General features: G+C 40.1%; 1 protein-coding gene across 2 annotated transcripts in view; it reads right to left on the minus strand.

Annotated features, from left to right (window-relative positions):
* Nucleotides 1-14,482, minus strand: part of lrba (LPS responsive beige-like anchor protein) — a 661,684-nt gene that overhangs the window by 142,061 nt on the left and 505,141 nt on the right. For both annotated transcript variants that reach the window (XM_055646656.1, XM_055646666.1), the window contains one exon: nt 2,210-2,362. In XM_055646656.1, the coding sequence (XP_055502631.1) occupies nt 2,210-2,362 (153 nt within the window). The remainder of the gene's footprint in view (nt 1-2,209; nt 2,363-14,482) is intronic.

The following is a 14,482-nucleotide window of genomic DNA, read 5'->3' on the forward strand; positions in this document are numbered from 1 at the left end:
GAAGCTGAGAAATTGCACGCACAAAATATTGATAAAAAAAGGCGGCGCAAGAAAGTCTTGTTGCAACAAGCAACCAGGACCACCTGAAGCCCTTTGTGGACAGAGCACAAGTGTTTGGCGAATTATACTGGAGCTCCCCATTCTCATTTAACTCCCCTTCCCATTCTGACCTCTCAATTCTTGGCCTCCTCCATTGCCAGAGTGAGGCCAGAACAACACCTTGTTTTCTCCTTGGGTAGCTTGTAATGCAACGGTAAACATTAAATACGTCAATTTCAAGTGATACCCACTAGCCCTCTTTTCCCCTGCCCCCGCCCTCACCTGAGGCAGACACGTTTCTCCGACCATCACCCACCTCCCCAGCCACCCTGCTTTCTTTCCCCTCCTATCTTTCATATCACATTCCCAAGTCCATCATTTCCCTTTCTTTTCCTAAATATACCCCTTACATACCTAGCTTTACATTTCATTCCTCCTCGTCTCTACCATCCTTTTCTCTCCTTCTCACCCGGAGTCTTTGTCACTTACTCCATCCATTTGTCAATCAACACACCCCCCCTCACCTATACTTGCCAGGCTTTGTTCCACCCCACCATTCTTTTCCAGTGATCTTCCTTACTACTCCAATCAGCCAAAATAACTTGAAATGTTGTCAGTTCACTTCCTTCCGCAAATACTGCCGGACCCACGAGAACCTTTTTTTGCACTAGGTTCCAGCATCTGCAGTTCTTTGTGTCTCCAGTATTAAGATGATTGAGAAAAAAAGTTAAAAGTGATACAGTGGTTCTAATCGGGAATGCATTGCCAGTTTTAATGGTGTTGGTAAAATTCAATTGTAGCATTCAAAAGAGCACTCCATAAGTGTCTGAAAGAAAATAATTTCCATGGCTTTACAGCTGATTCCATGAAATCCCTAAAGAATATATTAAGGACCATAACATATGATATGTTACATATAACATATAACACACAACATACAACATATAACATATGATGGAATTAACAGAATTCTATTTCTTATTTTTTTTAAGCCAACCAAGAACAATAAACAACTTCCAGAAGTTTGACACGGTACTGTCGTTTCTACTGATGGATTTTGACCATTTAATAACCTGATCTTTCAATGTATACAAAATAAAAATAATTTCTTATCTTTATCATGGTAGCCTTTTACAGTTTTTACCAATTGCTTTTCTTAAAATTGTAAATCAGAACCAAGCAGTTCATGCAAGTATGAAAATTGCTCTAACGAAGCAGTTCTGAAAATACACTCTGAATATCAAGCTTCATTGCCACGTAATAACAAATCATTATATACTACTACTTTTTGGAGGTATACTATCAAGCCATAGTTTAAGATAGTTACAAAAACCCTGAACCTGAAACATGACAATAGGTACCATTCCAGGAGCAAAAAAGACTACAAAACGTTGTGACAACTGCCCAGTCCATCACCAGCTTTCACCTCCCCACTGTCAAAGGGATCTATCGTAATAGCTGCCTCAAAAAGGCAGCCAAAATCATCAAGGACCCACACCATCCTGGCCACATACTCATCTCACCATTGCCATCAGGAAGAAGGTACAGGAGCCTGAAAACTGTAACATCCAGGTTCAGGAACAGCTTCTTCCCTACAGCCATCAGGCTATTAAACACAACAACGAATAAGCTCTGAGCTCTGAACTGCAAAATACTATATTATTATTGCACTATATTTGTTATTTATTAAAATCTATCTTTTTTTTTTTCTCTTCCCCCGTTATGTACTATGTTTACATACTCACATATTCTGTCCCATCCGGTACATATAACAATAAAACACTCTTGACTCTTAAGATACTTGTGGTATCCAGGCTACCTCTGGGAGATGTGAAAGGGGAAGTGAGTAACTTTTTTTTTAAATGGGGCAGCACAGTGGGAGAGTGCCAGAGACCCGGCTTCGGTCCTGACCACAGATGCTGTCTGTACGGAGTATGTATGTTCTCCCTGTGACCACGTGGGTTTTCTCTGGGTGCTCCAGTTTCCTCCCATTTTCCAAAGACGTGCTGGTTTGTAAGTTAATTGGCTTCTGTAAATTGTCCATAGCTTGTAGGATAGAACAAATGTATGGGTGCTCGTTGGTCGGCGTAGACTCGGTGAGCCAAAAGGCCTGTTTCCACACTGTATCGCTAAACTAAACTAAAGAAACAAGAAATAAATGTTCTCTTACCAGTCTGTTTATGCGGACAAACTCCTCAGGAGTCTTGGCCCACAGAGGGAGCTCGACATCTGACACTACAGTGCCATCATCCATTACACCCAAACTGTAGTTGTTGGCGTTCACAAACATCTCCGGTAGATAATAAAACTCAGGAATCAACTCCTATATAGGAAATAAATAATCACTATTACAGAAAATATTATACTGAAAGCCAGAGCCTCTTTTATCATATTCAGCTCAATATCCCAAAATGAGATGCGAAAAATACACTTAATATTATTTTAATCTGCTAAAAATCATATTTGTCAGGATCTATGAACTGCTCTGAATACCATAACAATTCAAATATAGTTAGTATAAGATTAACTAGGTTCAACAATGTTTAACTACTTTACAAATATGTTTTAAACCAAAGCACAAATCAGTGAAAAATGACTGATGCATTCATAATAATTTAAATAAACAAGAGAATTGAAAATAAGCTGCTGAATAATTGATTCATTCACCATGACAATTTAGCTGACAACGACACAATTCACAACAAAACCTGCATGATCTGAAGATTGTCTCACATGTGAATTATGCTTGAGGTTTACTTGCTTCACTCCAGAGGTAAGGAGTAGATGATGCTTGTGCATGAATTGTTTTAACATTTGGTGGCTGTTGCAAAGAGCAAGACCTGGGTCCAATGGCAAGGGGGCTCATGATGAATGGAGACCAAGCTCTGCTGCAGATGTACCACATAGATATACATACATAGAAACGTAGAAATTAGGTGCAGGAGTAGGCCATTCGGCCCTTCGAGCCTGCACCGCCATTCAATATGATCATGGCTGATCATCCAACTCAGTATCCCATACCTGCCTTCTCTCCATACCCTCTGATCCCATTAGCCACAAGGGCCACATCTAACTCCCTCTTAAATATAGCCAATGAACTGGCCTCGACTACCCTCTGCGGCAGAGAGTTCCAGAGACTCACCACTCTCTGTGTGAAAAAAGTTCTTCTCATCTCGGTTTTAAAGGATTTCCCCCTTATCCCTAAGCTGTGACCCCTTGTCCTGGACTTCCCCAACATCGGGAGCAATCTTCCTGCATCTAGCCTGTCCAACCCCTTACCATGAAGAGCAATCCCTCTCCTCAGTCAGTTTCCCACAACCACCATGATCTGCTTCCCCTTAAATCTCCCTGCCTTTGTTCCCCTTCCTCTAACTGTCTCTCTTGGATTTCCCTTTTATTTAATCCCTTCTTCAGCCTCTACAACCTACCTCCTTCTATCATGGTCGTCTATCACCATTCACCTCCTCCCCACCGTTCTTCACATCAAGTGCGTGCTCTTCCCATGTCAGGTGGCCTAATGACCACTGCCACTCACTCAAGAACTCCTCAATTAGCAATCAACCCTTTCATTGACCAGTCCCAACAGCTATATTGGTCCATCTAGTGGTAGCCATTCGCCTGGTGCTGCCTGATGTTGCCAGATTGTAAATCTCCAACAAAATGAGTTTGATCAAGCAATAAATGTTGCCCTGAATGCCAGCAAAACAGTGGGATCCATTATATATAATATCTCACTTAAAAAACTGCATGTCCAATAATACAACATTCTCGCACTGATGTGTAAACTTAGAATATCTCTAGTTAGACTTGAACACAACCTTTGGATCCAGAGCTGAGATATCCATTTCAGAGACAAGCCGACAATTAAAAATAAGCATTCTACAGCCCCCAAAGCATTATAAATTGTATTAGCATGTTGCATATGAATTTGAGAGAAGCATTTACCATCTGTTCCATGATTATGATTAAGAACAAAGGTAAGAAAATCTGACACAATACTTGGGCCAGAGCTACCCAAGTGTTCAAAGACACTTAGCTAGGATGCTGGAGGGGAAGTAACATGATTCAGGTTGTTATACACAAGGTCCCAAGGCTTCTTGAATCAAAATGCAAGAACTTAAAAGATATTTAAGCAGCTGCTTCCTTCTAACAAGAACATTTTGTCAGAAGTTATCAAATTACTAAAGAGAATACTCTAATATACTGTATTTCCGTAGCCATCTGAAGGCATGGCATACTTATATGTTGTTCCTGCTTAATGTCACATTTCACCCAGGATAAACAATTAAATTGTCTGCCCTCTGCTGCCACCATTATTTTGTTTCACAAAATACAATGACTTTTTTTAATGAATTAAAATCCACATGAACTACGAAACTGCTATAAAATATGAATACACTATGGAGAGAGAAAGAGGGGTGGTGCAATTTTGACTTTTTAAAGAAAATGGAAAACATAAGAGTTGTTTAAAAGATTGAAAAACAGTTATTGGGGAATTTCTGACCCAAACGTCGCAAATACCCTTAAAGAAAATAAATGAAAAGCCAGTTATGGTTTATTGGTTACCTTGAATATTGGTGAGAATTGCGATACGAATATTTTCTGTATTTAAGGTGACCCATAACTAAAGCAAAGTTCCCTCCAGCTACTAATTACACTTACAAAAGTACAAACAACTGTTGAATATGAAAAGCAATCCACTTTTGTAAATAATTGCTCCCCTCTTTTCCTGTATATTCCTCAGGCACTTTAAAACCATTCGCCTTTACATTTCCCATTTCGTTCATGGTAACTTCATCCTAATTATCTGCAACATTATTATTGCTGGTTAAAACAATTAAGAATGCTGCAAGCTATTCAGGGCCCCACAAACAAAATAGGGGTAATGCACGTAATTAGTGCAGTATCTAAAAAAAAATCACAGCAAGTGTCTAATCTAAAATTTGTCTTTCTCTTAACAAGCACAAAACATACGGCATTTAACAAGCAGAAAAATATAGGCCAGTCTGATGGCTATTATGTGCAATGGCCCAGCACAGCCATGTCAAAAGCAACTGGCTCTGATCTCAATCCCTTGTTCTTATGGGTCAATGGACCAGCGATTCCAAGGCACCCCTTAGGGCCACTTTCAACAGTCTCAGCCATCCAGACAACTGACAGCAACTGAGCAGGTCATCAGATGCTGAGCAAGGTCATGTTGGAGCAGTCAGTGCAGAGACAGCAAGGATCAAGAAAGGAATTAAGATATTATCTCTTCTATCACCAAGAACAATGTAGTAAACCACAGAATTGCAGATCTCAACAAAGACATTTTACTTTTAGCTCATATGAAAGACAGTAGTTTATTTAACTTCCATGGAACTGCTCTCAAGTTAGAAAACAATCGCTGTACAAACTCAAGGCAATTTCATAACATCTAATTACTAGAAAGCATGAGACAAGGATACCATTTCTTAAATTAGGACTACTCCCTCACATTTTATTCCATTTTATTTAAACTTAAGATGTATAATCAATACTTTATTTTTGTCGTGCCTGTTTATACATTACCAGAAAATTAAATTCTTCAAACTACTGTCCTGTGCTTATGTTTCCTTTACAAATATGTCCTAAAAACATATTCTCTGGAGGTACTTAAAATATTTTCTTGCATGGGTTTGTTATTTTCATAATGATTTTGAGGAACATTTTTAATTGAAATTTCTATAATTGCTTGCATGATCTCCTGGGATCTCAAAGTAACTCACAAACAACTACAGATAGACACAATGTGCTGGAGTAACTCAGCAGGTCAGGCAGCATCCCTGGAGAAAAAGGACAGGGGACGTTGCAGGTCGGGACCCTTCTTCAGACTGAAAGTAGGGTGTGGGCAGCAAGTGGGGGGTGGGTAGGTGGGTAAAGTGCTGAAGGCACAAAAAGACCAGGAACAAACAGAGGCGACCACAAATGACTTCAATGGCCTGGTGGGCCCATCGGTAGCTCGTGAAGGAGTGACTTCAAGTGGGATACAATGTAGAGAGTGAAGGACTGGGGGAGGAAGGAAGGGGGCTAGGAGGGGTGTAGGGAGGGCAGTGTAGGTAGGTTACTTAAAATGAGAAAATTCAACATTATTACCGCTGGGTTGCAAGCTATCCAAGTGAAATACGACGTGCTGTTCCTCCAATTTACATGTAGCCTCACTCTAGCAATGGAGGAGGGGTGGAAGATTGCAACCTTCACGTGGTCCGCCCTGTTTGGACGAATGCAATCAACCTGGCGTGCACAATCAAATAAGATCAAATAGAACAAGTTGTCCTACAATTTTAGGCTGTGCACGCCATACGCAAGAAGAAGAAGAAGCAATGGAGGAGGCCCAGGACAGAAAGGCCGTATGGGACTGGGAAGGGAAATAGTTGGCGTCTGGGTGATCCCGGAGGCCCTGGCGGATTGAGCGGAAGTGGGCAGCAAAACGTTCACCGAGTCTATGTTCAGTCTCACCGATGTACAGGAGTACACATCGGGAACAACGGATATAGTAGGTGCGATTACCAGAGGTACATGTGAACTTCTGTCTAACCTGAAAGGACAGTCATGGTCCCTGCATGGAGTTGAGGCAGGAGGTAGAAGGACAGGTATTGCATCTCCTGCGGTTGTGGGGGAAAGTACCTGGGGAGGCAGTGGTTTGGGTGGGAAGGGATGAGTGAACCAAGGAATTGCAGAGGGAGCATTCTCTGTGGATGACAGAAAGGGTAAAGGGTCCCACTTGAGCGTCCTTTGTGCGTCACGCAGATGGCATGCGAAGATTTTGTACATCCCAAAATCCAGGGGCGCCACGCACGACCGCGCTTCACTGCCTACGTCACCATGCACCATGCGCGGGTAAGGCGCACCATGCGCGCATCACGTGCACGTCACAACGTGCCCGTCGTGCGTCGTGACGCGTAATGATGTTGCGTAAATGACGACCAAGTGGGACAGGCCCTTAAGATGCGATTAGTGGTGGCAACCTGTAGGAGATGAAAGAAATGTCAGAGGATAATGTGGTGTTCTTTGTTTTTACATTTTCACAAACGACTAAGTCTTACTAAAGTGCAATTACTTTTGTAACATAGGGAAACCCATCAGTTAATTGGCAGACACCAGAATCCCACAGACAGCTATGTGATAATGACCAGTTGAATTGTTGGAGGGCAGCAATAGAAACAAAGGAGCATGCCTGCACTACTAAGGCACAATATGAGCTAAAACAAAAAGAGAAGTTCAATGGTTATTTTTTGGAAGAGATTCATAAAATATATCCTTTATAACTTTTGATGAACACCTTATTGCCATTTGTGGTGAAATGTTACTGTATTTCACTTCAAGTGACTAAAATTAAATGAACATTATAGACAACAAAATATTCTCCAAATTCTTCTGTTAAAGTGAAACACAATATAAAGGCAATATCCTGATTTCTAAAACTTTGCCACCTCAATCTGTCTAAAAAATAAATAATTGTACAGGTATTTGCAAAGTGTGGCATGATGGCATAGCGGTAGAGTTGCTGCCTTACAGCGCTTGCAGTACATTCTCCCTGAGACCATGTGGGTTTTCTCCGAGATCTTCGGTTTCCTCCCACAGCCCAAAGAACTTACGAGTTTGTAGGTTAATTGGCTTGGTATGTGTAAATTGTCCCTAGTGTGTGTAGGATAGTGTAATTGTGCGGACTCGGTGACCGAAGAGCCTATATCTCTAAACTAAACTAAAGTGCTGAAAATTGTTACATTTGTTTTATTAGTCTCTTGGCTATTGCTGCAACCAAAAAGAAACACCCATTAGTTTATTTTCTTATTGGCACTTTTATTTTAATGATGAACATGTGTGAGGTGACGATATTTTGCCTGAGTGAAGTTTTACCAATCATCAGTTAGCACCATGTTCAGCACATGCTTTGTTCACCATTACAATTTAAAATCCTAATCATGGGAACATAACAGTTATGTAACATAACTAGAACTAGTTAGCAACGTGGCTGTTGGAAATTTCCTTCATGGCCTGGTATGGATTTTACATAGTTATGAAAAAAACTGAAGAGTCACGTGGATAGACCAATGACAGCAACCTTCCTACTTTAACAATTTCAAAATCACATGTTTTCTAATAGTTTCTGATCCTCGTTAAAGTTCAGTTAAAACTGCTTAACAGTTATTGGAGTTCATGTTATTGGTTAGTTAGTTAGTTTAGTTTATTGTTTTTTAAACTAACAATAAACTAAACTAACTAATAACATGCACTCCAATAACTGTTAACCTGTTTTAACTGAAATATGATTTAACGAGAATCGGAAACTATTTAAAACCTGGGACAGATTTTGTTGCTACTGGGTAGTAAGCTGGTAATTTTCTGAATGCCAAATGTGTTAGTTCACTTAATCACTACACTCCCTCTTGGAAGAGGATCCTAGACCACATCACTGCCAATGGTAATTGTGGGGTTTTGTCTTTGGAAACATCAGGGAAGATAAGCTCCTTTCATTTTTAATCATTCTGCTTTATTTATGTGTTTTTACTGAAATGATTTAGATGTTCCTAGTTGTTATTTATCTTCATTTCCAATAAACCAGAATAACATTTAATAGCTAAATATACTTATTTCAATATGTTGAGCCTTTGTGTTTTTCTGAATGTCAAAGGTGTTTTTAAGTTATTAAACTATCTTCACAGTTTTTACAGGTATGTTAGATGGGATTATGATTGGCTGCTGATGGTTAAAGATTTTGAGGTGGGGCTTTCTCACCGTGGCACCAAATGTCCTGCTTATGCTGTTTATCCAGTTTATGCTGTTATCAGGCAACTGAACCATCCTCTCAACCCTCTACATTAAACAAAGTAAATACACACAAGACGCATCTCCGGTGACAATTGCAGGCAAGGAGCACAAAATCAGTTAGCTCCATATCGAAAAAAGACACAAAGTGCTTGAGTAACTCAGCAGGTCAGGCAGCATCTCTGGAGAACTCTAGAGATGTCTGACCTGCTGAGTTACTCCAGCACTTTGTGTCTGTTCTCCAGAGATGATGCCTGACCTGCTGAGTTACTCCAGCACTTCAGGTATCTTATTGTAAACCAGCATCTGTGGTTCCTCTTATCTTAAGATCTATTTTGAATTTGATTTGAATATTGGAGACTATTTTAGCCCGAAAAATTATAGCAATGTTATATTCTTGCACTAAAAGTTGCACCCTTTATCCTTTATCTGTGCATTGTAGACGGCTTGATTGTATTCATGTATAGTCTTTTCTATGAGTGGATAGCATGCAAAGAAAAGCTTTTCACTGTACCTCGATACATGTAAAAATAATAAACAAACAATAAAATGAACAGCAGCCTCATTCTGACTTGTTGGTTTGAGGCTTTGGTCATTTAAACTCTCCATCTTCATTAACATAATCTTAATAAATACAATAAATGAACACACGTCTAGCAGGTGACAATAGAAGGACCGTGGTAGTAATAGATCGCACATTGGTTTGTGCTTAGGTGTGAATTTATACTAAATTTTAATTGATGCATTGTTAATAGCTTTGGATTCCTACCTCATCCTGTTTAGAACTTATTTTTAACGATACCACCTGGAATCTGAACATCACTCCAATTAAAGTGAATTGGGATAGTAGATGAATACATTTTTGGGAGACAAATGAAATCCAAATAATTCTGTAAGAATTACTTAAAAATAGAATTAATTATTTACAGCATGGAACATAATAATGTTCAGTGACTAATATGTGCAGCTCAAACACTGCCTTACTCTACACTGGATACTCCAGTTTAATAGCTATATCTTCAAATAAAGAGCAAGCTAATTAAAGCACATAAAATGAGATTCTGAGCAGGAGCAGCCAGAACAGATCTCCAAAGTTATTTGCAACAAAGTTAGAAGTATAATTTTTGAAATAGGAACTATAAGAAAGTGAAGTGGTGAAGCCTCGCGGGTTGACTCGCGGTCAACGAGAGCGTGGGGAAGAACAATGGAGGACCCGACATGGAGGAACCTCCATGAGGGGGGGAGGGGAAGAACAAAAGGAGGAGCCGGCGTGCTTTATAACTTTGTCAGCGCAATAGGTGGCTGCTATTTGTATACATTGGGTATGCAAGCAAAGAATTTCACTGTGCCTAGGCACATGTGACAATAAAGTATTCCATGTTAGCCAGTGTGGGGAAGTAGGGCCGAAGGGCCTGTTTCCACATTGTATCACTCTAACTCTATGTCTTTGAGGTGATGTTGATCACCTGAAGCTCTTGTCCTTTTTGAGATGTCAGGTTTGGTGTGGTGCGGGGGTGCGGGGGTGGGGGATGTTGTTGGAACAACCTGGAAAGGAAACTGGACTGTATTCTGTATATGGTATACATGGCCGTTACTGTGTGCCGCTTGTAGAGAGATTTGGATAACGGACATGGTACGAATCATGTGTACTATTTTGTCCTAAAAGCATTGTTGTTGGAGCTTCATTCATTCAGCCAAGTGAAGAATTTTTCATTAAACAGCCGATGGAAGGAGGGAAGTGATGATTCACAGGGTACACATCTGTACTCGTTGCGACCTCTGCATGCGGCTGATTCTGATGAATATTTGGTCAATGGCAACATTACAGGATGATAATGTTGGTGACCTCAGCAATGACATTAAATGTTGTGCATACAATAAGCTGTTACACAAAACAGAGATACTGTAATTCAGAAAAAGTGCAAATGCTGGAAATCTAAAGCAAGAACATAACATGCTGAGAAACCTCAGTAGGTCAAGCAGCATTTGTGGATAGGGAAACAGTTGATGATTCAGGTCAGTGACCCTTTTCTAAACTAGGAAGGTGAGAGATGCCAGTTAGTTTTCAGTTGGAAAGGTCGGGTGAGGGAGAATATGTAGATCAAAGGTAATATGATTAACCAAATGACTTATTGGAGGCCATTATCAGTACAGAACTTCCTGGTCTGTGTGATGAATTGTTCATAGTAACGTTGTGAGACCTGCCCAACAGACTAGAACAATTGAACCCATGAGATGAAAAACAAAAAATTGAAAATATTGGAAATACTAAACAGATAAGGCAGCACCTGTACAAAGATAAACAAAGAGTTACTGTTTCCAATGAGAGACCCTTCAATGAGAAAACGAGAAATAACTTGGTCCAGGTAGCAAAATGAGTGAAACAAAGGGAATGAGTTTGATAAGAGTGAAGACAAGTGGCTAGTGGGATAAGGTTAAGCTACTATGCCTCTTGGATTAATTTATCAGCTTTCACATATTATTATTTAATTAATGCATGAAAATGATAAGTAGGGATAGATAAGGGTGATTCTTCAGTAAGTGTCTGCTTTTAAGTTTCTGGAAACCCGAAAATAAAACTTAAATGTTTGCAACTTTGAAGGTTGTTTCACTTAGATGAATATCTCCACTATGGGAAAAATATGTTTGGCGCAATCTTTTAGAGAATTTAATTTATTTTTTCCACTTCTTTACCAGTTTGCCCATTGCATTCAGTCATATCCGTCATATTTTTATGTTGAACACACTGCAAAATAACTGATTTCAGAATATAAAATCAGATTTTTGTGTCATTGGAATCATTAACTCTTTGTTTATCTTTGTACAGATGCGGCCTTATTTGTTTAGTTATTCCAATATTTTCAAATTATAGAGTAACTTCCTCAAATAAACCACCAAAAAAAAAAACGTTTTCAGTTTAACGCATTGATTTTAAACCTTCGTAAGTTTAGTGCCGAAAAAAAGTGGTGATTTTCAGCAAGAATGGTAACCTTCACATTACTTTTCACCAACTTCCTCCAAAACAATATTAACCAGATGAATAAGCAGAGGCATAGTGTTTATTTATCAATTACAATTGATAATTATGGTAATTATTGTACTAATTTACACATTATGAGCGTAAAATGTGACGGATATGACGCAGCATGGTGGAGATGATCAAGTTTGGGAACATCATGTGATGGAGATGACTAAGTCTATCTTTAGGGCTAGGGTTCAGGCTGGGGCTGGGGTTGGGGCTGGGCCTTCTTCAGCCCTTGTTCCCCGGTGAGGGAGGGGGGGAACAAGGGCTGAAGAGGGCCGGGCGTGGAGAGGGACATCGGGTCAAGGGAAGATGCGACAGCTGCGAAGGCTTTGTGTCTGGCTGGAGATCGGGGGTTATGTTGCAGAGATTGCCATGACGGGAATGGTAGCCCAAGCCTTTAGTCCAGGATGACCTCGCCGGAAGGCCATGCCTGGCCATATCGTTTCAGAGATGGCACATGGCACGATTTGTTCTCCAGAACAAATCAAAAAAGAACGATTTTTTAAAATTTTCTTTGAGTTGAGCACCGTTCGGAGATGGCGCCGAATAAAGGTACGTACCTGCTATGCAGCAGAAAACAGTTCTCATACGCTTCGCGTCCCGCGAATCAGGAGAAATTCACAAGGTAGGGGGACTTTTGAATTCCGCGGTCTTTTGAGGTTGGAAGTTCGCGTCTATTCTATTTATAGCCATGCGGGATGGGTCAATAAAGGTGTGTGACGGTAAATGGCTCCAATCATCGGGACAAGAATTTTTTGAAAAAAACGTTAAGATTTATAATTTTATCAAGAATAGAGGAATTTTTTTAAGGGTGATAAATATTTTAATTATTAATACCTACCGCTTAAAAGTATTTTCTTTTCAGATAGATCCCCCATTAAATAAATATCCCGACTTACTTGTAAAATTTAAAGTCGGCCCATATTGGTTTGGGGGGGGGGGGGGAATTTAAAAAAAACACTTTATTAGTTTAGGGTTTAATCTTTATTTATGAGGATTATGTGTATTAACAATATAGAAAAAGAAGAAATGGGATAGAATTACAGATTTTCCTTATTTGCAGCATCAAAGTAGCGGGACAGCAAAGTAGACACTTGCTGAAGAATCACCCTTAAATCATTTTCAGGTTTATAGGTCGTTGTTAGTTAAGTGCCTCAGAATCATCACAGTGGACTTTGCTGTTCAAAATTTAAGTGGGTAGTGAGTCCATGCTTGCAGCTGATACTAAGGTAGATGTGAAAGGATTCTGCAGGAAGGTTGCAAAGTGTCTGAAAATAGTGGGAGATAGGCAAAACAAGTGGACGTGTACACAAGAGATGTTGAATGTAGGGACAAATTAGGTTCTTTATATTGTTAGAATTAACAGGAAGATAGATCCTTATTTAAATTGCGAGGACTTAATAACTCTGGTGGTTGGGGGGGGGGGGGGCATTGGCCTTTATTCTCATTGTACAAAACTCTTGCTCCAAATAAAATATGCTGCAATTTTACAAGGTTTTGGTGATCATACTGAACTCGATTGCAGAGTAGTAGTCTCTGTACCAAAGAGTGTATTTGCTTAGGTGGCAGTGCAGCCTCGATGGATTGTTGTAAGAGAAGACATGCAAGAGTACACAATAAAGTACTTGCACCAAAGCTTAGCATCCTGACAAGCATTGAAAGAGTAGCTATTGATAAGTCATTCCCATAGGCTGGAGTCTCGAATCAGAATAAATTATAAGGCTTGACAATTAAGCTTGAAAATAAGAACAATTTCATCACATAGGATATTTTGAAGTTTTGGAATTCTTACAGTGCTGTGAATTAGGTACATTTGGATTCGGATTTATAGTTTCTCTCCTACAATGGAACCAAGTGATGCAGAAATCAGGCAAAAAAGGAGCACAAAGATTATAAGTCTGAAGAAGGGTCTCGACCCGAAACGTTGCCTATTTCCTTCGCTCCAGAGATGCTGCCTCACCCGCTGTGTTTCTCCAGCATTTTTGTCTACTTTCGATTTTCCAGCATCTGCAGTTCCTTCTTAGACAAAGATTATATATGCTATTATCTATACTATTACTAAAACTCTCATCTTGACCACTTGAAGTTTGCTTTTTTTTTAATTTGCGCAAACACGGTACCCTTTATCACCAGGATTTTTTCTTCACCTTACTCATCGTTCTCCTCTGCTCCAAGCACACCAAGTTTTGTTTCGATCGGTGGAAGATTACAAAAGTTATGAAGGTTTAAAAAATCGTGAGATCAACAGGTTGGTCTTCTTGCACGTCCATCACCATGAAGGTAACACCCATTCCGGCACCCACTGGAGAATAAAGCCCCGGAGGCGGGACTGTCCACAAGCCATGTTGATTGAGTCCACAAGAGAGAGTAGTTGGAAAAGCCGCTGTGTGGAGTCGGGAGGTGCTCTGTGGTGCCTCTGAGTGGAGTCCCTCCCCCCCACACACACCCCTGCCCCCCTTCCCCATCCCCTACCCACACACCCCCCCTCCCCCCTACATCCCCCCTTTACCTGTGACTGGGACCCAATGGGTCCCACTTAGTCTAGTTATACTCTTAAATCTCTAAAGCAATAGCACAATGTGACAAAAACATACTTTTCTTTTGAAAATGGCTACACTTCTCCAAGGAAGC

The sequence above is a fragment of the Leucoraja erinacea genome, chromosome 1, assembly GCF_028641065.1.
Source record: "Leucoraja erinacea ecotype New England chromosome 1, Leri_hhj_1, whole genome shotgun sequence".
Classification (NCBI taxonomy): domain Eukaryota; kingdom Metazoa; phylum Chordata; class Chondrichthyes; order Rajiformes; family Rajidae; genus Leucoraja; species Leucoraja erinaceus.